Source organism: Gallus gallus, chromosome 3 (assembly GCF_016699485.2).
Source record: "Gallus gallus isolate bGalGal1 chromosome 3, bGalGal1.mat.broiler.GRCg7b, whole genome shotgun sequence".
NCBI lineage: Eukaryota > Metazoa > Chordata > Aves > Galliformes > Phasianidae > Gallus > Gallus gallus.
In genome coordinates this window covers 32,005,822-32,028,124 of record NC_052534.1, presented here as the reverse complement: position 1 = coordinate 32,028,124, position 22,303 = coordinate 32,005,822, and the positions used below count along the sequence as shown (strand labels likewise).

The 22,303-nt window shown below is 35.9% G+C and overlaps 1 protein-coding gene across 3 annotated transcripts in view; it reads left to right on the top strand.

The window, feature by feature from the left end:
- CRIM1 (cysteine rich transmembrane BMP regulator 1) overlaps positions 1 to 22,303 on the top strand; it is a 163,582-nt gene that overhangs the window by 89,954 nt on the left and 51,325 nt on the right. For all 3 annotated transcript variants that reach the window (NM_204425.2, XM_046938405.1, XM_046938404.1), the window contains 2 exons: positions 958 to 1,078; positions 15,365 to 15,486. In NM_204425.2, the coding sequence (NP_989756.2) occupies positions 958 to 1,078; positions 15,365 to 15,486 (243 nt within the window). The remainder of the gene's footprint in view (positions 1 to 957; positions 1,079 to 15,364; positions 15,487 to 22,303) is intronic.

The following is a 22,303-nucleotide window of genomic DNA, read 5'->3' as shown; positions in this document are numbered from 1 at the left end:
AGTGGTGGATAAGCTCACTGTAGATCCATTGTTTACCAAACCCTCCTAATCCTAACAAGAATTAGAGAGAATTCTGGTACTAGCAAGAGGTCAGTGTAAAATAATAGTGAATGGTGGGATCTTGCTGCCACAGGAGGTTATGGAACAACTGTTTTCAGAAAAAAAATAATCAGACAAGTTGATGCACAACAGGTACATAAATGTGGATGAGAGTTTGAGGAGGTATGTACTTCAGAACATCCCAATGATTTTGGAGGTTGGTGGAAGAGGAAGGAATGCCGTAAATGGTGTTCCTAACTAGCATCTCTCTTTGTCACCATTGGAGATAACTGGTTAGACAGCCCAGTACTTTGACATAACATGTTTGTTTGTTTTTTTATTCTGAGGAATTCTTCATCTTGTCAATGCAGATAGATCTAATAATCTGCATTTCTGTTTCACTGTATATAAATAACTGAACAACACAAGAATAAGCCTTAAAAATAGAGTGTGCATGTGCAGACACAAATCCAGTGTATCTTTTATATTTGTTTATCTATTTTCTGTAATAATGGAATTTTACTCTTTAAGCAGGTTTTAACCAGGAAGAAATGAAACAACGTTATTTCTAATTGTCTAAATTTCTAAAATTGTGGGAAAAATACATTCTCAATAATTTAGTATGTTTCTAGTAATTAATGTTATTCACTAATTTAATGATTACTTGAGGTTGCCTGCACAACTTCTATAATTTTCTTATTAAGTGGCATTAGTCGATAACTGAGTCCATAATTTTAAACAGTGAATATTAGAGAGGATGGAAACCTTTTTTCCACTGTTACCAAGCATGCAGTCAATAGATACATTTTCTGATTTAAATTTGAAGACTGATGAATAACTGATTGCGTAAGGTGAATTAATTTACCAAAAACTTTTAAAGCATGAGTAAAAGGAATTTATTTTCCCCTTCCTCCTTAGTGTTCAGTGTGGACTGCAGCACAGTGGAATGCCCTCCTGTTCAGCAAGTGGTTTGCCCACTGGATAGCTATGAAACCCAAGTCAGGCTGACGGCTGATGGCTGCTGTACCCTGCCCACAAGGTTTGTGTCTGGATGGTTGAGTATTCTTTTTTTCATTTTTTTTTTAATTTTGCAATTCAAGTAATATAGATGCAAGATAACAGTGCATACCTCAGAGGCAATAGAAGGTAATACGGGACAGAAGATATATGCAGTAGGTTAAAGATTATCAGGCTGATAGAAATATTAAATCCAGCTTTTTCAAGCAGAAGATTCTTCTCAGTGCAAATGCATCAAATTTTAGTAAATTTCTTTGATTAAACGAATTTCCAGTGTTTTCAATTTGTTGTACAAAATCATTTTGAGAAATGTCTTTGATGTTATGGAATTAAATTATGGCCATTGCAAATCTGACGGAGAAAATCTTACCTAGTTAAAGAAAATAAGGTATTTTTTCTGTGTAGAATCCTGCTGTAATATGCTGAAAGATGATGACTGACTGGAACCATGGGGAAAAAAGTTTCAGATACTCATTTTATTTCAGTCTGTTAAGTAAGTGTAATTCACTACAATTCAGGAAAATAAGACAATTTTGAGTTACTTTTTTTTTTCAAAGTTCTGCACCACTGTTTCAACTTCTTTTTTTACAACAGACTTCCTCAAACTTGATTATTATGCCCAATAAATATCTATTCAGGCAAAAGGTAGCTTTACTGAAAATATTTTACACAATACAGAAATTATTTATTGTAGATATGAAACTAGCAGGATTTTTTTGTATGAAGGTCTTTCGCACTGTACTGATCTGCCACATACCCAGCCACTTGTGAAGTAGTGATAAACTTGTTAGTTCAGAAAGAAAAAAATAGCAAGGGCTGTATAATCATAAAATCATAGAATGTCCTGGGTTAAAAAGGACCACAATGATCGAGTTTCAACCCCCCTGCTATGTGCAGGGTCACCAACCACTAGGCCAGGCTGCCCAAAGCCACATCCAGCCTGGCCTTGAATGCCTCCAGGAATGGGGCATCCACAACCTCCTTGGGCAACCTGTTCCAGTGTGTCACCACCCTCTGTGTGAAAAACATCCTCCTAATATCTAACCTAAACCTCCCCTGTCTTAGTTTAAAACCATTCCCCCTTGTCCTATCACTATCCACCCTCGTAAACAGCCATTTCCTTTCCTGTTTATATGCTCCCTTCAAGTATTTGAAGGCCACAATCTCCAGGTCTCTCTGGAGCCTTCTCTTCTCCAAGCTGAACAAGCCCAGTTCCCTCAACCTTTCCTTATAGGAGAGGTGCTCCAGCTCTCTCATCATCTTAGTGGCCCTCCTCTGGACCCTCTCCAAGAGTTCCATCTCCTTCTTGTGCTGGGAGCCCCAGGCCTGGACAAAGTACTCCAGATGGGCCTCACAAGAGTGATCTTTACCACTGGGTACCCTTTGGGTGCATGTTTAGTATAGTAGCTTCTTGGAAACTGTTTACCTGAAATTTGAGGACAATTATACATTTTTACTTTCAAGTTTGTTTCAACTTCCTCAACTAAAAACTCTAGATAGGCCAAATAGGTTTCAGTTCCAAAAAAAATGGAATTGAGTTTTATATTTCTGCAATGTACTGTACTGGTAAAAGTTGTGGTGTTTTTATTCTTGTAGGGGTTTTTTTTTGTTTGGTTGGTTGTTTTTTTTGTTGTTTTTTTTTTTACTTTTTTTGTGGGGGGGGGGGGGGAGGGATGAAAAATAATCCACTTTCATCTTTTTATATAAAAATTTAATCATTCCTTCTGTTAGTGAACACAGAATACTGAAAAAGTCAAGCTTTATTTGCTTCAGAAAAATGGTCATTTAAAAATATTTTCTGTTTCTAGGGCACACATGAGAACTGATCTTATATAAAACATCTTAAGCAAACAATTCTTTCTTTGAAATAATTTTTTTTTCTTTCTTTGATAATATTTAAAAATATAGCCAGTTGTTTTGCTTTGTGTAAAGTGTAAGTGGTGCCTGAAATGTACTTCCATGTGTGCGTGGTAACTAAGTGACCAAAAGAGTATTCCCATCTCCTGCATACAAAGACCCCAAGCAGGCTCAGATTGTGTGAATTATTAGATAATTCTGAATCACACTGAAACCACTTGAAAATCTGATTGCTATCCATTTTTGGGATCAGAGTTTAACAGGATCAGGGCTGCGATAAATGTGTTCTGAGCTCCTGGAGTCTTATGATCGGATCAGAATTTCTGAGCATGTTTTTGTGTTAATATTTGTATAAAGCTGCAGAAAAACATACTTGGAATAACTTGTCTGAATCTTCAGGCAAGTTGAAACATTTACACGAGTCTTGTACTCTTCTATTAATTTTCATTTTGTGACTCAGACTATGTTCTTTTATACAGTTGTAACACAGTTTAGTATATTTTTGGATTGTGTTAATTCCAATTTTTTTTAATTAATTAAACCAAAGCAGTGGCTCACTTTTTAGCAGAGGAAGTGGGAAGGGAAGGACAGCCAAATCTGACAGTGATAAGACCATGTCAGGTGCTTTACATATTGCGTGCCTGCTGATGATTTATTATTTAGAATCACTATGGCACCATCCTCCTTAAGAAGCACAGCAGTGGTCATACATGTATTGGATATAAGGGTATTACTTGAAGTGGGGGGAATAAAGGAACACAGGGGACATGCGAATAACTAAAAAGAAATATTAGATAAAGGTAGAAGAGAAGCATAGGTATGAAAAGTGAAATGGAAGAAAGGAAATCTATGTTCAGCTACTTTGAGCACGAAAATCAAACCAGATGAAATCAGACTGGTAGGATGTGAAGAAACACTGGAACTTTATATTTGAAGCTCAGATCTTAATGTTCCATGAGGCTTTCATATCAAAACTATAAAAGTCAAATGAAGTGGAGGTTTATGGATGAGTGACTCTATACTTGGAAAGGAGGACAGTTTTCTTTAATTTAAGAATTCCTTAATAAACACATTGAAATATTATCAGCACGTTGACTATGATTCAGTTTAGAATTGCCTAAATCTATGTCATTATTCTCTGTCATCATTAAACTCAGAAGTAGAATTGGATGCTTTTCTGTACATTTGAGAATAACTTTAAAGCAGAGTGCGCTTCATAAATATGTAGGTTTTAGTCTGCATTAAACTATTTTTATTACAATTATTGACTATTTTGAGAAATAAAAATTCTTTCTCATTTTCTGCTAGTTAAATACTGGCTTAACAACAGCAGAAGCAGAGGGCAGTGAGTATCATGGTAAGGAACAAATGGTTGCGTGCCATTTACTTGGTTAACAGCTGACAACTTCACATACAGCAGGAGCAGATACACGTATGCTTGTCCTTGACTCATTTTTAATATGCAGTGTTGTTGTATCCCCTTTCCCAAACACCTTGAAGATAAATATTTCCTGCACCCTTCTTCCGTCAGATTTTGGGCATGAATCAGTCACAATGAGTCAGTGTCACAGTCCTTTATCTCCTTAGATGAACTCTTAAAACATGCACATGTTTGCTTGAATATCTTGCTGATTACATGGCTTACTTTCGTGAGAGGAGAGAAGCATCCAATAGTATGTTTGCTAAATCCCAGTAAGAAGATTGCTTGACCTACTTTTTTTTTAAAGTTCACACCAGAAGCCCAAATATTTTCTAGATTAGAGAAGACTCAGAAATAATTGGTATGTTTGTCCAACAAAATCTCAAGTAGTGTGCCTTGTGTCTGAGTTTTAGCTTTAAAAATGCCATTCCAAGGTTTTGGTGGGAGAACAATGGAAAGAACAGATGTAAACGAAATACAAGAGGAGCAAATTACAGACAAACTTTAAGAAGAGTGGGCTATTAAATTAATGAAACAGGAATACAATTCATAAAGATTAATTAGTTCATATGTCAGATAAAAGTGAAGAATGGCTTTTGACAGATACCATTACTTTCTTGAATTCAGCTTGTGGGATGGGTGAATCCAGATTTTTTGATTCAGCGCAGTTCACCATCACTTAGTTACAGATGGTTGCATGGCGTTACAAATGCAAAACTTTCAATTGGATAGAGTGGTGTGGAGGAGTAGCACTATAGGCTTATTGTTTAGAAGGAAACCTCTGAAAGAGTTTCTTCAATGAATTAGTCATAGTTTTTTTTCTTTTCCTGTTTGAATAGCCTTTGCCCTGTTGGTTTTACTTTATATGCAGTTGCAATGTCTCAATCTGTGACTGTTTTGAATGGCAGTTCCAGAGATTGTTCTGCAGTATCATAAAAAATGATGAAGTTTATGTGACAAGCAAAAGTGTTAGTTCTCTGGGCAATGTGCTAAAATGTTGGCTTTACATTGTCGTGACCTACTCAGCTCTTTTAGGAGGCAGTTCACATGTGTGTTTTGTTTTTCTCCTGCATTAAGCTGTAATTGGAGAACAGCCTCAACCCACCCTGCTCCATTAAAAAACAAAACAAAAAAAAAAACCACCAGCAGTATACCTTGCAAGAGTATGCAACCTGAAATATTTCTTATGATGATTCTGAAATGTTTGCATTGAAAACAAGAATATGCTTTATTTAATAAAATTTAAGGTGTTATCCTACAGTATTTGTCAACAGATAATGAAATTGTTTGAAAGAAGTCAATGAAATTGATCTCTGCCACTGAAATGTAACAAATTGCATTTTTCTTACATAGTACCTGTCAATGATATTAATGTGTTTAAAAAAAAAAAACTGATTTTCAATTTCATTATATATACACGTGTGGAATTTCTAAATGATTGCCATGACCAACAAATTCAGGCTTTCTATTTAAGTTTTCCAGCATTTAACTATATGCCTTATTTTTATTTTTTACATTTCTCCGTAAGAAGCAGCAATAAAATGGTCTGAGTTAGTACTCAGAGCCACATCCAGCCTGGCTTTGAACACCTCCAGGCATGGGGCATCCACAACCTCCTTGGGCAACCTGTTCCAGTGCATCACCACCCTCTGTGTGAAAAACGTCCTCCTAATATCTAACCTATACCTCCCCTGTCTTAGTTTAAAACCATTCCCCCTTGTCCTATCACTATCCACCCTCATGAACAGCTATCCTGCTTATATGCTCCCTCCTGCTTATATGCTCCCTTCTAGTACTGGAAGGCCGCAATGAGGTCTCTCTGGAGCCTTCTCTTCTCCAAGCTGAACAAGCCCAGTTCCCTCAACCTTTCCAAGGGAGCGGGTATGCCCAGGGAGATCCATATTCATAATAAAGTAATAGAAATATCACTTGGATGTTTGCTGTTTAGAAGGTATATATGTAGGAGACCTTCCTAGCAGTTTGCCAACAATTGTCAGAGCATATAACATCACTGTTACTTAGGTTATATCAAAAGAATTTGAAGATCTGTTTTCTTTAGTAAATAACAGGGAATGTTGTGTTGGACTTCAGCGGCCACAAATTACTGTTGTAAATATTTATTTTGTAAGCAGGTAAAATAAGTAAAATTGTAAAAAGGTTGTGAATGCTTTTAAAATAATTTGTCCACTACTCTTTGAAATTTCAGTGGTGGATTTTCAAGAAACTTATTTCTAAAAAGGGTTACTTTTTTTTTCTTACTACGTTATTCCTGCTGTGTGGAAAATATGTGATTAATTTTGAAATTTAGTTCATAATGGAATAAATTCAGAAGCTAAATGATCATCCATATATTTGGGAAGGTCATATTTGACCCTTTTGGACAGAAGTGAATTTACTAGAAAGAATGGCAACAGGCATGATCACAGTATGGAACAGTTTCCAAAAGAGATTCTTAGTCAGTGTATTCTTAAATTTGTACAGAATTGTGTTCTGGGATATGCAAAAAGTATTTAATACTGAGAAGGGCGTGAAGAAGCTAATTATGTAATTATTACTTTTTCTTTCAAAGAAAAAATAGGGGATCTCAAAAGCTTAAAAAAAAGTGTCTGTTTTGTTTTGTCTACTTATCTGTAGTTTCTGATGGCTTGGTTTTAGGGATACGTATTCTTTCCTAAATATATTGAATGGAATCATAGAATCATTTGATTTGACAGGGACCTTTAAAGGTTATCTAGTCCAACTCCTATGCAATGAACAGGGACACCTACAGCTACATCAGGGCACTCAGAGCCCTGTCCAGCCTGACCTTGAGTCCAGGGACAGGACATCCATAAACCACTGTCTGCTTGAACATGGGAATGGAATGTAGATAATAAACTTACTTGTCAAGATTCTGATGATTTCTGTAGACATTGTAGCTGGCATCCCAGCATACTTTGGGATGTGCTTTGCAGGCACGGTTCCAGATCTTCATGGGTGTTTTCAGAATGTACCCAGAAGTGGATTTCATGCTATGTTGATGAAGAGCTGCTTAATGATGCCCTGGAAAAAATGTTGTAGTGACTCTTACCACTCCTTTTTCTGAACTTTTTATCTTTACTTACTACAACAAACCAGTGAACTCAAATAGTTTCAGAGAACATTTTTTACTAGATGACTCTTTAGTCTGACCTGTTAGAGGTGTTCAGTTGTATGTTGGTTTGGAAAAGAACTGAGAGACTTTTAAATGGTATTTGTTCTTTTATGACTTAAATGTTAGAATGATTTTTCACTGTTATTCTGCTAAGCACCATATAGCAAAGACAAGAAATCATCTTAGGACAACAATGTGCTTAGGAATACATAACACTGAGTTTTTGGTTTTTGACTCTCTTAAATGAGGAAAAAAAATATATTACTAGGAGAGTTTGGAGTTATGTTTCCTAATATGTTCTGTAAAGAACAATTGTACCTTAACGAAGCACTTCTATTTTGGTAATGCAGTGCATGCTTGGAATTAATAAGAATGTTTTTCCTCGATTGATCCAGTTCCAGATTCTCATAATTTATATCATTATTAAATGGAAAATGATCACAATCTTTTTAAGTCTTGACCCGTAACTTAGAAGTAAATAAATAATAAAGTATTGGGAAAGACAAGCCCAAGGTGAGTTTAAAAATAGCCCTTTAGTTCTCTTAAAAATTACCTATCTTTTATGTCATTGTTCTGGGTTGTTCATTTTAAGATCCTGGTAGCTTAGTTCCAGGGAAATCTATTATACAGAAGAATAAACTTACACACTATTAGAGTTTCATGAGCAGTTTGGAATTGGCCCATAATTCATTTCTAGCAAAAGAAAGCACTCTTCACCAGTCTAGAAAAGTTATTTTTTTCTTCACATTCAATGTTTGCTTTTACAGTAATTATCTAAAATTGTTCTGGCCATCCCTGTCCACTGGAATGCTCTCATAAAGAAAAAGGGGTTCTGCGTGCCATTTTTTTTGTCTGTTAACATGAAAGTTGGGAGTTATAGGAATACTGAAGCGAGCACAGTGACTTAGTTACAAAACTATTATTTGTAATATTGTTTTCTGACTTGCAGTCATTAGGGATTGTGCTCCATCTGTATGCAGATTGCATACTATAATTCCTCATCAAAAGTAGTGCAAAAAGAAGATAAATTTATACTTGTAATACATTTAATTGTCATTTGTATCACACTTTACCTCAATATCTTTGGTTTTTAAAAGTTATTTTCATAATATTATGAGAGTTCAGGCTGATAAACCTAAGGAAAGAGTAGCTGATGTACCTAGTGGCAAAATAAAATAAAATAAAGACATCTGCAAGAGAGAAAAATGTCACCTGCTAAGGCAAAATATTAGAAAGATGCAGGATTAGACTGATTGATGTTGTGTTTTGTTAATGTTCAGATGAGTTCTGATGAGTCCGTACTTATATCAGTGTACAGTAGCCAGTAGCTATATGTCTGCTGGTTTCATGTGACTGTTCTCTTTTTCTTTCTCATGTCTCTGGAAAACAGACCAGTTAATATTAACCAAAGGATGAAACTGAGTCATCATCTTGGGGTTTGAGCAAAGCTTGGAAAGATGGTAATCTCTTTGATGTGAATGATGATTTTACAGCTTTCCCCTCCCTAGCATCTGTTCACTACTTCCTAGCAGTAATTATATAGAAAAGATGCATGAAAGCAGTTCCTTTTTGCAGCATCTTTAATTTAAAGCTATGTAATCAGCTTCTGTAATGTTTAAATGTTTCGTGTCTATGAAGATAATTAGACTCATGGAAAAATTCACTATTATATTGGATATCTGTAATACATTTGAATCTACATGTATATCCAGAATTCTGGAAAGGAGTTCCAAATTGGGAGCATGCTAGCTTTATTTTTTAGGTAAGTAAATCCCTTGAAAACTTACAATAGGAAGAGCTTCCATATGAGACATTTAGTTCATGTCTAAGTGATAGAAAATTTTTGAGCATTTGGGAGTGGTCCAATAATAAGTGTCGTATGTTCCTTCTACAGTTCATCTGCAGGTATATTAGTGATATCCAAATGCGATACTATCTAAAATTAAAAATAAAAATAAATATTAAAATTAAAAGCTATCTAGAAAAAGGGACTATATTCATTACTGATGTGTTTAGTCATATCTTTAAAACTGAAATGCAAACTCTATAAACTTGTAGGCTAAAATTCTCCATTGCGTGTTTGAAGATTAAAAAAATTCTAGTTGAACCCAATGGATGGAGGTATCCAAATGGCTTGTTTTTTTTTTTGCCTGTAGTATCACTTCTTATGTGGAGTTTCTAAAGCTAACATTTGGTTGATTTGTTAAGCTCTAAGTTGGCATCTTTCCTACTTAACTTATGTCATGGCTTCAAGTGTAATAATATGGATAAAATCCTTTGCTGATTTCGTGAGATTGCCATGTTAATATTTCCTTTCACTGCACATCATTTCTTATGCCCTATGCTTAACAGTAGGGAGGGTGTTGTGTTTAATCTCTTTCCCTTGCGACCAATTAATTAAGCTTTGATAATGCTGAGAGTTCTCTTTGAATATTGCCTCCCTTACAGTATCTTTCAGTTGTTTGTATTATTGACAGATATGTGGTAATTTTCTCCAGTACATTTAGCTAACGTAAGTGCTAATTATGGTAACATAAATTGTACTAGAGTCCTGCAAGGAAGAAAAAAGAAGAGGCTTGTGATAAGATCTCCACAGGAATGTGATGTATGGTTCAGGAATGCTTTTCTCCAGTATCGCTGTTACAGACTTGATTTTGTTTTGATCCTTAAAATAAATATCCCTCTCCCAACCTTAGCCCCATTCCAACCTCCCCATTCACTGGTATTATGTCTTTTTTCTGGAGTGCTTGTTCTTATTTTCATAGCCATTATGCCTTATGCTTAGAGATCTCTTTGATCCTACCATCAAAACAACTTTTCTGAGGCTACTAAGCCCTTCTCTTTTCATCTGTTTAGTAACAGAAGTAAATGAACCAAGATAATTAGATTTTAAATAAAAAATTGTCATTTACAAATATCTTGTTATTCTTTTTCATTTTTGAAATTTTGGTGACCAAAAAAAAAAGTTAGAAATGAAGAAAAAAGAAGGAAAAAAGCGAATAACCAAACAAAATAACAAGTGACAAAATTATTTCTGCTGGGAAGAACTTTAAAAACCAAAGGAAATGCAAATGAAAAAAATAGGTTATTTGTATTACTGAAGCTGTTCCTTTTTCTATCTGCAAAACATGAATGAACACGGTTGGATTTTGAGAGTAGTCTTGTATATAGTCCTTTATTTACTGAAATTACTTTTGCTTGGTTTTTGAAATTTCTAGGGCTTTTTTTTTTTTTTCCTTTTTTAACCTGAAGGACTGGAGAAATTTCCTTTTTGCCAGTCGAGTTGATTCTGTTTTCTCAATTTTTCCATCAAAATTCAGTACATTTGATTTGTGAGCTAGGTTCCAGTTCCTTCCTGGACTTTCTGCCACCTTTTCAGGTTGCCCTCTGTGGTATCTCTTGGATGATTATTTGATTCTCTTTTTTCTCTTTATAGGCTCTTGTTAGTAGACTATATTCTCTTACAGGACTGTCCTTACTTACTAAAAGGACATATTCCTCCTTGTTGACTTCTCCTGTTAGGATATGTGATGCTATCCTGAGGTGTGTGTTTGCTCAAATCCTTTGCTCTAATAAGGAATTTGAAAGTGAGATACTCAATGTCAGCTTCTTGGTATCTCAAATAGTGATGTCTCTTTAATCTTGCAGTTTTTCAATGTCACTGTGCTATTTGATTTAACAATAGTGTGGCAATAGTTTGGAGCACCTCTCCTTCAAAAATAAGCTGAAGGAGCTGGGCTTATTCAGTCTGGAGAAGAGAAAACTGTGGGGAGACCTCATTAAGGCCTTCCAGTATTTAACGGGAGATCACAAACAGGAGGGAAATAAACTTTTTGTACGGGTAGACAGTGAGAGGATGAGGGGGAATGATTTAAACTAGGGAAGATTTAGATGTCAGGGGGGAGTGGTGGGAGAGTGATGAGGTGCTAGAACAGGCTGCCCAGAGAGGTTGTGGATGCCTCATCCCTGGAGGTTTTTAAAGCCCGGTTGGATGGGGCCCTGGGTAGCCTGATCTAGCTTGGTCTAGCAACTGGCAACCCTGCTTGTTGCAGGGAGATTGGAACTTAATAGTCCTTGAGCTCCCTTCCAACCCAAGCCATTCTATGATTCTATTATTCGAGTCTGTGTTGAGAGTCAAAGCAACGTGTAAAGTTGTCATCTCTTTTGGTAGCTTTCCCTATACAAAGTTATGCTGTGTGTGTATTCCTTAGGCAATTTATGACTATAGAAAGAGCAGTTCAGAGGCAACATTGTGTCTTGCAAACCAGCAGCCTGAACTTCTGAATTTCATAGGAATTACTTAGGCCACTGTCAACAGACTTTTCACAGTCTAGCCTGCAAAATTTCCTGCAAACCTAATGCTCAGTAACTAGGCTAAGATACATTCTGCACGTGGATAGCTGCATGTGATGAAGCACAAAATTGGAATAAAACTTCTCTTCCATCTGTCTTCTCTAGAACACTCTTTAGAAAAAAAAAAAAAATCTAGTAGTATAAAGCTGAATTTGCTCGATTATTAAGAACTGGATCACTTATTCAGAATTTCCAGATGCTATTGTTCTGGCAGTGCTTCAACTGTGCTCAGCTACCAGAATTCCTTGGGTTTCTTCTTGAAAGACTTCTGTCTCCAAAACAATGTTTTCCATGCTAATAGTCTGGAACATGGTCAAAGATTTTCCTAGCAGTGCTAGGAAAAGAATGCGAGGTATTTAAAAGTCCATCTGAGACTATTTGCTGCTTTGACATTCTCCCATGAATGGATTTTCTTTATCCAAATGGGAAGTCAACTTATAAAAATTTTGGAGGGTGGTGTCTTCCTTGATTAGACTACTGCAACCTTTTTGCTGTTTTTGAATGAATATGCTAAGCTTTCATTATTCTCAGTGAGAAGGATTCATTTCTGCAGGACGAAACGTTGACTCCCAACGGTCTTCTAAACATTTTTTTGACTCATGTTTTAGAAGATTGTCTACTGTAAGTTATTTGTTGGTTTGGTTTTTGTTTGTTTGCTTTTTGGACTGTTTATCATTAAAAGCAGTTGACTGAGAAGGTGGGAGAACAAAAGAAGCTATGAGCTATTAACCTAACCATTTAATATTCTCCCAGAAATCAAGTCATTCGTGATAACAAGCGAGAGAAAGGGCAGGAGCCCAGTTCACAGGACTTGAAAAGTCAAGATCCATAGTTGGATTTCCATTATGTCTGCCATTTTCTCTGCTGACATGAGTATTTATTAACTTTGATTTGCATATTTTCCCAGAGGTTATTTGTATGTTGAGTATAGGATGGTTGAAGTGAAATGTGGGACTTTTATTTAGGCCTTTAAAATCCCTTGGTTTTGTCTGTAATTCTTTATTTTTAAAGATTTTTTTCCTTCTTTATTGAGGTGCGGAAAAGTGAAATTTTAGTACAGATTTCTGTAAGATTACTTAAATATCTTTGTGTGCTCGTGGCTTTTTCCTTTCTTTTGGCCAAGGGGTGTTATACATGGCCTTATTCTACTAGTACTCTTGGGTATAAGATCTACTTTTATTTGTAGGATGACAAAAAGGAGGGATAAGTGTTTTCTTTTAATTTTCTTTGAAGGGACCTCTCTGCCATTTGTACATCCCACATCTTTTCCTTCATTTCTTCTTTTTACCATCCCAACTTTATCCCCTCATTGTCAAGCTGAAGAAGAAAGAGACTGACTAATCTTAAAGGTAAACTGCTGTCACAAATCCTTCAGGTTTTTCAGTTCCATGCAGTAGAAACGGTATGAAGACAAAGGACATACAGTAAATAAATTACTTACTTTCCTTCCATCCCCCCCCCCCCCCCTTTTTTTTCTTGTAAGTTAGTTAAGGAAAAAAACTGTTGAAATCAAAGGTATGATAAATAAAAAATTTCTGTACCCTGATTTTTTCTTGTTTTAATTTATTGCCTTTTACTGTTAAGACAAGTACAATGCTATCAAAATTTCTGAAATACATTTTAAAGCTGTCAGTATATCTTAGGAAGTATGTGCATGGCGTATTATATTACATATAAACAGAAGGACTAAAGGGAATGGCCTCAAGTTGCTCCAGGGATGATTCAGGTTGAATGTTAGGGAAAAATTTCTTCTCCAAAAGAGTGATCATGTGCTTGAATGGGCTTCCCAATGAGATGGTTGAGTCACCATCCCTGGAGGTGTTCAAGAAACATTTAGATGTACTAAGGGACGTGGTTTAATGGGGAAATATTGGTGGTAGGTGGCCAGTTGGATTGGAAGATCTTGGAGGTCTTTTTCAGCCCTGGTGGTTCTATGATTCTGTGATTCTACCTTTCTTTATTTGGACATCTTTAGTGGCCAGATAATTATTTATGCGATGAATTTGTGAAATAAATTGTGAAATGTGGTGTAATAATACTACTTTCTCAAGGAGTCTTTTATCCCCTTGTAGTAACACATTGTCATAGTAGAATATTTTAAAACTCATTTCAGGTATTACAATAAAAGTCCTGAGAGATTATTTGACCTAGCTTTTATTTCTACTTGGAAATTTCTTTTCATTAATATCTTAGAATGAAGAGTAATACATTTTTTCTAATGCCAGTGAAGTTAAATGAAGAACTGTTAACACCTTCTCTATTCAGAGGTGGCTTTTCCTCTTTCATTGAACCCTGCTTGCTAAGGAGATTTGCATGGTAGAGAGAAACCAAACTTCTTGCTTTTTAAGATTAAAAAACAAGGTTTTTTTGTACTATTAATGTATCTTACTAATGAGTGTTTTAATTTTGGAATTGTCTTGGGATACTTACATGTATTTGAAATAGTAATGCATAGAGTTCTTATTTTCATTTCTTTAACTTATAATTAAAGGATTTTCAGCTGAATTCTTTTTTCCTTTTGAAGTTCATATGTATTTGTAGAATGCTAAATTCATCTACATTTTTTAATTAAAGATTTTGTCAACTGCAAATAAAAAATTTAAGTTCTATCTTGTGACATTGCTTGGCTATGATATTTGCATATTTCTCTTTGTTGTGTCTCCTACTTTTATTGACCCATTGCTGCTAATCCCATTAGTATGCCCAATGTTTGGGGCAAGGACACTGTTAAATGTAAACTCAGTGAACATCTTACGTCTTTGACTTTTGAACACTTATGATAAACATAAAAGAGAGAATCTGGAAACAAACATGACTACTGTTTAACACATTTTATCTCCTCCAGTTCTTTAAGATATTTTCTTAAATAAGGAAAGATTATTTGCATGTAGAAAATGTTTTTTAAAATGATCCAATCAACTAGCCACAATATTTAAATATTTACTCTTCTGCAGATAAAGGAAGCACCACCAAAAAAAAAAAAAAAACAACCCTGCAATTATTTCCATTTGGCTTAGATGTAATGATTCTCTGTGATATCTTCCTCTCTTTAATTATTCTTTATATAAAATTGGCTGTAATACAGTTTCCTAATGAGAGGACACAATTTCTTCTGACTAGGCACAGTTACTGCTCATTAGCATTTCATCAATTTCAGTTTTTCACAGAATAAAAGGAGAAGCGTATGTTTTCAAATCAAAGAATTTAGCTATTCTTAAACAGTCTGAAAAAATGTTCAACTAAAGTTTTGATGTTGTACTGTATGACTTTTTTTGTTTCTGACCGCTGGACTAGCAGAGTTCTAATAGTTATAACATCAAAAAAAAGCAAACACAACAACAAAAAACCACCCTCTCTTCTCTCCCTCTCCCAAATGCATTTTACATTGATAAATGGTCATTGTATTAATAAATGGTGATTCTAAAATATGAATATATTAATACTGAAACTTATTCTACAGCTTTTCATTTTCGCTTTCCTTATCCTTCCCCCTTATGTGTGGCTTTATTCACTAATTCACTGTCCTTACTTTTCTTTGGTTTCAGATGCGAGTGTCTCTCTGGTTTATGTGGTTTCCCCATGTGCGAGGCAGGCTCCGTTCCTCAAATAGTCTCGCGTGGAGATGGAACGCCTGGCAAGTGCTGTGATGTCTTTGAGTGTGTCAATGGTACGTGAAGTTTTCTCTTGTACCCGGAGAGGAGGATTTTGTGTCTGTGGGAGAACCTGGATATATGGTTATTCATACTATATTGTCAAGATTTGAGAGACATTATTTTCTTTGAGTTCATACAGTAAGTAGTAACTGGAAGTTTAATTTAAGGTATTTAGCAGGAAAATGTCAGTTGTAAGTTGTGTCATGTTTCTTTAATTTCCAAAGCATTTTTTTTTCTCTGTAAACCCAAGGAGTTGGAATTTTAGTGAAAAGATCCCTCGCTGTGTGTTTTCCAGGTGCTTTTTTGCCAGCTACAAGCACTAGAGTCCTTTTAAAAGTGTTGGTTTGTTTTTGTTTTTTTTGCTAAGCATTGAATCAGCTTCTTAAAGTGTTGTAAGGAAGAGCTGTTTAGACTGTTGGGTTCCCTTTACAAAAACACTTTAAATAAACACAGTAAGTTTTAGCACAAGTGTAAAACCCTTGGAAATTGCAATTCAATATAGGAATAGACTGATTCTTTTTTTTTTTCTTCCAGATAGAAATATTTAGAAAAAATTATTTTAAAAACTTAAATTTGTTATGCAAATTTGTTATTTTTAATTTGTTATGCAAATCTCAGGATTGCTCAGTGATGTGTATGGTGCGTTGGAAGAGACAGGTAGTTGACTGTTGGAGAAAAGGATTCTTGAAAGGCTGCACGCTCAGATAATTTCTGAGTACAAAAAAATTACATGTTGGTTAAATATTTACTTAATATTTATTTTATTTACTTAAATATTTATTAAGCACTATTTAACGTTGTTCCATTGTGCATGTATCGCATGCATAAAACTATTTTTGCGTTCTTTACTGCATATGCACATAAATGCACGTATCTCATACAGACACTCCCCTGGGAGAATGTGATGTTTACACAGAAGAATATTCTAAATACTCATGTGATGTTTTAAAATTAACCCGCGCTGCTTTATAGTTTGAGATTTTGCAAGTGCGTTTTAGAATGGTCATGTTCATCGTGTGTCAGGGAAAAGTAACTCAAGACACACCTCTCAGACAGTGATGTCCTAGAAGATGGACACTGACAATAACTTACTGGATAAATGTCTAGTGCTGCATAAAAATGTTTTTTTTATATATATAATTTACGAAAGTATAAACTTCATATGTATATGTCAAATAAAATCTCTAGCCTTTTGTTAATTTGAAAAGAAAAGGAGGTGGAATGTTGCTTAAGAGGCTGAAAGTTGAATATTAACGTATTGTTCTGGTTTTCAGAAAGATCTTGAAATATTAAGTACAGAATGGATGCCTTAGATATCAATGACAGATGGAGAAAATATATTACAATGATAGGCTTAGATCAATTTCTTCGTTTAAAAAAAAAAATGCCATAGGCATAACAAGAGCCAAATCAGTGAGTGCTAGCACACGCTGTTCTCAGTGGTGAGGGTGGCTGACTGTTGGCACAAACTGTTAGGAAGATGCTGAATTCCTTATTTTCTTGCCTCCTAAGTATGATTAATTGCTATTTTGAAGAACATGTTTTTATCAAATGCAAGTTAATGGAATTATAGATTATAAGTGGACTAATTACAAACTAGTTTAATTAATTCTTGTGTTTGAAAACCTCCGAAATCAAGCAAGAGGGTGTAGTAAAAAGGACATGCACATAGTGACATTCATACAGTTTTCCTGTTGTTATATCTATTTAATGATAAAATTAGGAGAATATAAAGCTGTCAGGATCATCAGTACTGATCTTCTGAATTACCTTGACATAAAGGAATAACATTATATAGACTGCAAATTAAAACAAATCCAGTTAGTGTATGTACTGTGGGGTAACTACATTGTGTTGTTAGGTGACCCTAATGATGTACAATGTTAAAGCACACCGGCCTTCTGACTTTGTATGTATGGATGTATGTATGGATCTGACTGACTATGTATGTGTGGATGGGATAGGGTAGGGGAGAGAGGGGAGGCTGTCTGGAAGGGGTAGGGAAGAATTGGCTGTCCCAGAGCAGAACTGACTGGTGTTGAGGGGTGATATAGGGACAGCAAAATACAAATAACATAGAGACTCTGTTAACATCATATTGCCTTTGTTGTGTGTCAGCATTTAGGGGTCAGGTCAGTCCTTTTTTTTTTTTTTTTTTTTTTTTTTTTTTTTTTTTTTTACAAAAGCTTTTGCTATATTTAATATTGAGCTGTCTTAGAAGTCCTACAACAGATTTGTAGGTTTTACTTTGGTGGTTCTCTTTGTAACGAGTGCATTCTGTCTCAAACTGGCACTGGGTTGATCCATCAGAAAAACATGCTTATCTGTGCTGAGAGACACCTCAGTAGCAGTCATTCTGTGCATGTTATGTAGCTGTTGTGCTTATTCCCATTGCATTTTAAGTACAGCAGTAAGTCATTACATTCATCATTGCTTTTATGCTTCTGATTTACTTAGGTTGCTCCAAAAGTAATGCCTCCTATTTATTTCCATGGAAACTAAAACGGATACAAAGAGCACAACAATACTAGTTGATAGAGCAGATTCTCAGCTACAAAACACTTTATCAACATAGGCACCTCCATTAGCTATGCATTTTCACCAGCAATGAACAAGATCCTGCATGCCACGCTCTGCACCAGCAGAGGTGACCCACTGTCACCACTGCCAAAGCATGCCACCACTACCTCACTGTGTTCCCATCCACAACTTGGTCTCCATAAATGTTCAGCAAGTGTCAAAGTGTGTCAATGGGTGCAATTTTTTCTACACAAAGGAACTCAGTGACACCCTTTTACTTCATACACACTTCCATGTCAGACAATATTCTGTCAGACTGCCCCTCTGCTGCCATCTGTCACACAGCAACAACACATAATGGAGTATTGGTGGGAAGTTTCAACCTCTACTGCCATCCCACCAACATCTACCTCTGATGTTGTGGGCCAACATCATAACATAGGAGGCATTACTTTCAGAGCAGCCCTGGTATATTGGTGTGCCTTTGTGCCTTCATATTCCTCATCCTATGTAATCTCCTGTTTCTTATAGTCTAACACATAATTATGTAAAAATTATTTCTAATCACAACAATATTATTCCTGCTTGGAAACAGTTCTAATGTTTCAATTTAATGAAACTAGATTTTATTATTAAGTTACACTGTATCTAGAGTCTTTGGCTGTTCAGCATTTAGGAAGTGTTTTGAACAACTTTCCTGTTGGTGATATGCACAAAATATACTTCAGAGAGATGCTCCATATATTTCTTTCTGAGATTTTAATCTTCATCAAAATAAGCAGAGAGCAGAAGATTTTACATAAATCTGATATAATGACTGGAGACATCATTTTGTACATTTTAAAACACTGCTGTGGTTAATATAATTTACCTTTACAATTGATGAATTCCAATCTTTCCTTTTTGACGGCACTTTATAGCATGTCATAATTTGGGAGGAAAATTGAGCAAGGGATTCCTTCACCCTGCATTTGACTGAAGTAAATGTGAGGTTTCTCCAGATTCACTCAATTTTTATTACTCATTTATTTTTGTCTGCTAACAGTGGTGCACTGCCTTCTCTCATGGGAGAGCCTGTAAGGAAAAAAATGATTCAGCGTTCAATTACAAGCATCAACAAGTGAATCTAAATAGATTGAAGGCTACATGTGCCGCAAGAGTGGAAGTGTTTGGAAACAAGAGAGCATCAAAAATGCCTGTTCTCTAATTAGGTATTGACGCATGGCCCTCTTGAATGTAGGTTGTGCTGTTGCACATACTGTCTGGGAGCTATGCCTTTAGAAATTTGAGAGAGCAAATTGATAAGCATCCTGCAGCTGCTTTCTTCTGTCAGTCAGGGCTTCCACTTTTGAATAAGCTTCCTTGAATGCAGCAGCTACTTTAAAAGGGTCACTCGGTTGCCTGTGTGAGAGTGGGCCTAGTTACTGTGTCCAAGAGCTCCAAGGTGGGGGGGAGCAGGCTGCTTTCTGCCCCAGCTTTGCCAGGAGTGGCTGTGGAGCCCTGCAACTCCTTTGTTGCCCCTGGAGGGGAAGGCCAGTCTTATATTGCCCTTCCCATTGAGAATGGGAGTACTTAGTGCATGACCCAAAATAACAGGCTGATAAGGATGACAGTTGCCACAGGGCGACTGTGACCTCTTCTGTATTGCTTTTCCAGGCTTTACTCGTGATAATATGGAAGTGAGCTCCTAAATCATCAAGCTCATTCACTTGGTGTGACACGTAACCTATGCTTTATAATGGCATCTGTAATTCTTTTTTCCAAATTTGAGAAGATATCACTGATGTATTCAAGCCATTTCTCTTTTTTTCTGTACCTCCTGGCATCCTTCACGCTTGTGGCTGTATAAGGGAGGTACTGCATTGGAGGAGAGCTTAACTAATCACCTGTTGATGCAGTTACTCCTCCCAGGCATTATTATTTTGTTATTAAGCTCACAGTGTGGAGAAGGTTAAAGGTAATGCCATTACTTCTAAAGGGAAATATGAATCAGTTTTTTCTGAATGATGCATCAGTGAATGCTAAAGACATTTGACAGAGAGAATATGGTGCCAGCGAGGAATATCTTCACTAAAACAAATAGATGAGTCCAAGTGGAACACCCCACAGGCATCAGTCTGTTGTAGGATCCCATTATTCACTATACTAAGGCTCGCAAAACGTATGTGACAGAGGAAGATGTTATTTTCCATATACACAAAGAAATAAAGATTTTATCAAGACAGTAGAGTCTGTCCTAGAGCGGAGAACTGAATATAATCCTGATCCTAATTAAATATAACTGCATGTTACTCTCCAGGCATCTAAAAACAAAGGGGCTTTTTTTACTGTAAATTGCCACCTACTTTAACATAAAAGCTCTGGAGATTGTCCAACCAATTACTGAAGTATGTTGAGGATACTTTTGGCACCAAATAGGGACGTGTTCTAGATTTGATCTTGATAAGTAGCGAGGGTTATATGAGAATGCAAAGATGGAAATTAACTATGAAATGGTAGGTTTTGATTTTCCTAGAACAGGAACAAGAAGCTAAATAATACCTGAACTCCAAGAAAGCAACTTCAGTAAGTCGTCGAAGAGCTGGAATGATCCTATGGAAAACAAAGAATGATAAAAAAAAACGGCATTAATGAAAATTGTGCTGTTCTTAAAGAAAATTAGTAGAAAATTTACATTGCTGAAGTGAGTGGCACAGAATGGATTTGTTTGGATAAGGCACTGCTGGAATTTAAGAAATGGTACAAAAAGTAGGATTGGAGTCAAAATGCAAAGGATTATTATTTTGAAAAGATGCATGATCAGTAAGAACAGGCAAGGTGCAAAATGTGGCTTGTGAGGAGCAAAATACAACAAACTTAAGTAAGTCATAAATGGGAGATTAATACTAAAGGAAGGTCATCTTCATACCGTTTTGAAAATAGACTCAGTGGTTGTAGGGTGCTTTTTTTTTTCAGGTTTACTTGTTTAAATTCAGAGTATTTTAGTAGTATTTGAAAATCAAAGTTAATCACCAGCCACAGCAATGTGAGAATTTGGTCTAGTGAATTGAAATGGCAGGTTAGTTTGCCAAGACATGCCGAATATTTTAGATCCTCTGAACTTGGATTATAATCAAGAAGAGGTGTGAAAAACTGAAGGCCAGTCCAAGACTAAATCTAACTTACTTCATTTATTCATGTCTGTTAATAAAAACGAAGATACTAGGTGAATTTTTTGGAACTGATTTTATGTCATGTACAAAGTGTATTAGATGCTAGATGGTGCAGTTTCATGTGGTTTTAAAAATAATGTAATTTTTAGTATTTACTTTCTGAAGTAGTAATGGTTTTTGCCAAAGCGAATCCTCTTGTTAAGGTAATGTCTTCTGACGCTCAGATATTTGCAGATACTTAAACCTGGACAAGGCTGCTAACACTTTGGAGGAAAAGGTTATCACTAACTATTTTTGTTAAAGAGAGGAATAAATGATGAGAGCTATGCAGAAGTCCTACTGCTGGGCATTATCATTTAGCTATAATGCCAAACCACAGCCTTGTGTTAACTGATTTGGGTCGTCTTCCTGCAATTTTAAACTTCTCTCATGCATTGGAGGCAGATCACAGATGGGCTTGTGATGAATGATGAGCTATGGCAGTACTTTCAGTGGTGCTGAGATTTTTGCAGGTGGTTGTGTCCTATTGACATGCCTACAGCTAAGCAGATCACAGCATGTATTTTCTAGTTTGGTAGATTGACAGGGAATACTGATGTTTAATTGTATTCCTCTGTTACAAAGGACATGGCTTGTTTCCAGGAGTTGCTTGGCAATTTTATGTACAAGATCTGGCACAACAGGGGGGTTTTAGAGTACTGCCATTGCGCTTGGTGGCCCCAGCTGCTCCTTTGGCTGTCCAGGTAGATTTCTGTGCTATGTCTTTAGCTTGCTGCATGATGCTAAAAAGATATTTTCTACAAGGATGTATAAATAAAAGGAAGACAGCCTAGAGGAAAGCCAACAATCAGACATTTAGAGGCATTAACTCAGAAAAAAATAAAAACTGAAAGGAATGTGTGTATTTAAGCCTCAAGAGAAGGTGGGGATGGAGACGTCCACGATAAGTCCACTTAGATGTAAATTTGCAGTTTGGGAAAAAGTAATAGAAAGTGTTATGTATACCCCTGTCTACTCTGAAGATGGAAATAGTAATTAAACTTGGATAACTTACTTTTTAGTGTGTTCTGTCTAACCTGAATTACTCTTGATGCAATTTAAGCTTAGTAGCAGTAGCTGAACTGTGGAATTCTTTAGTAGTTTGCAGTTTCTTAATTAC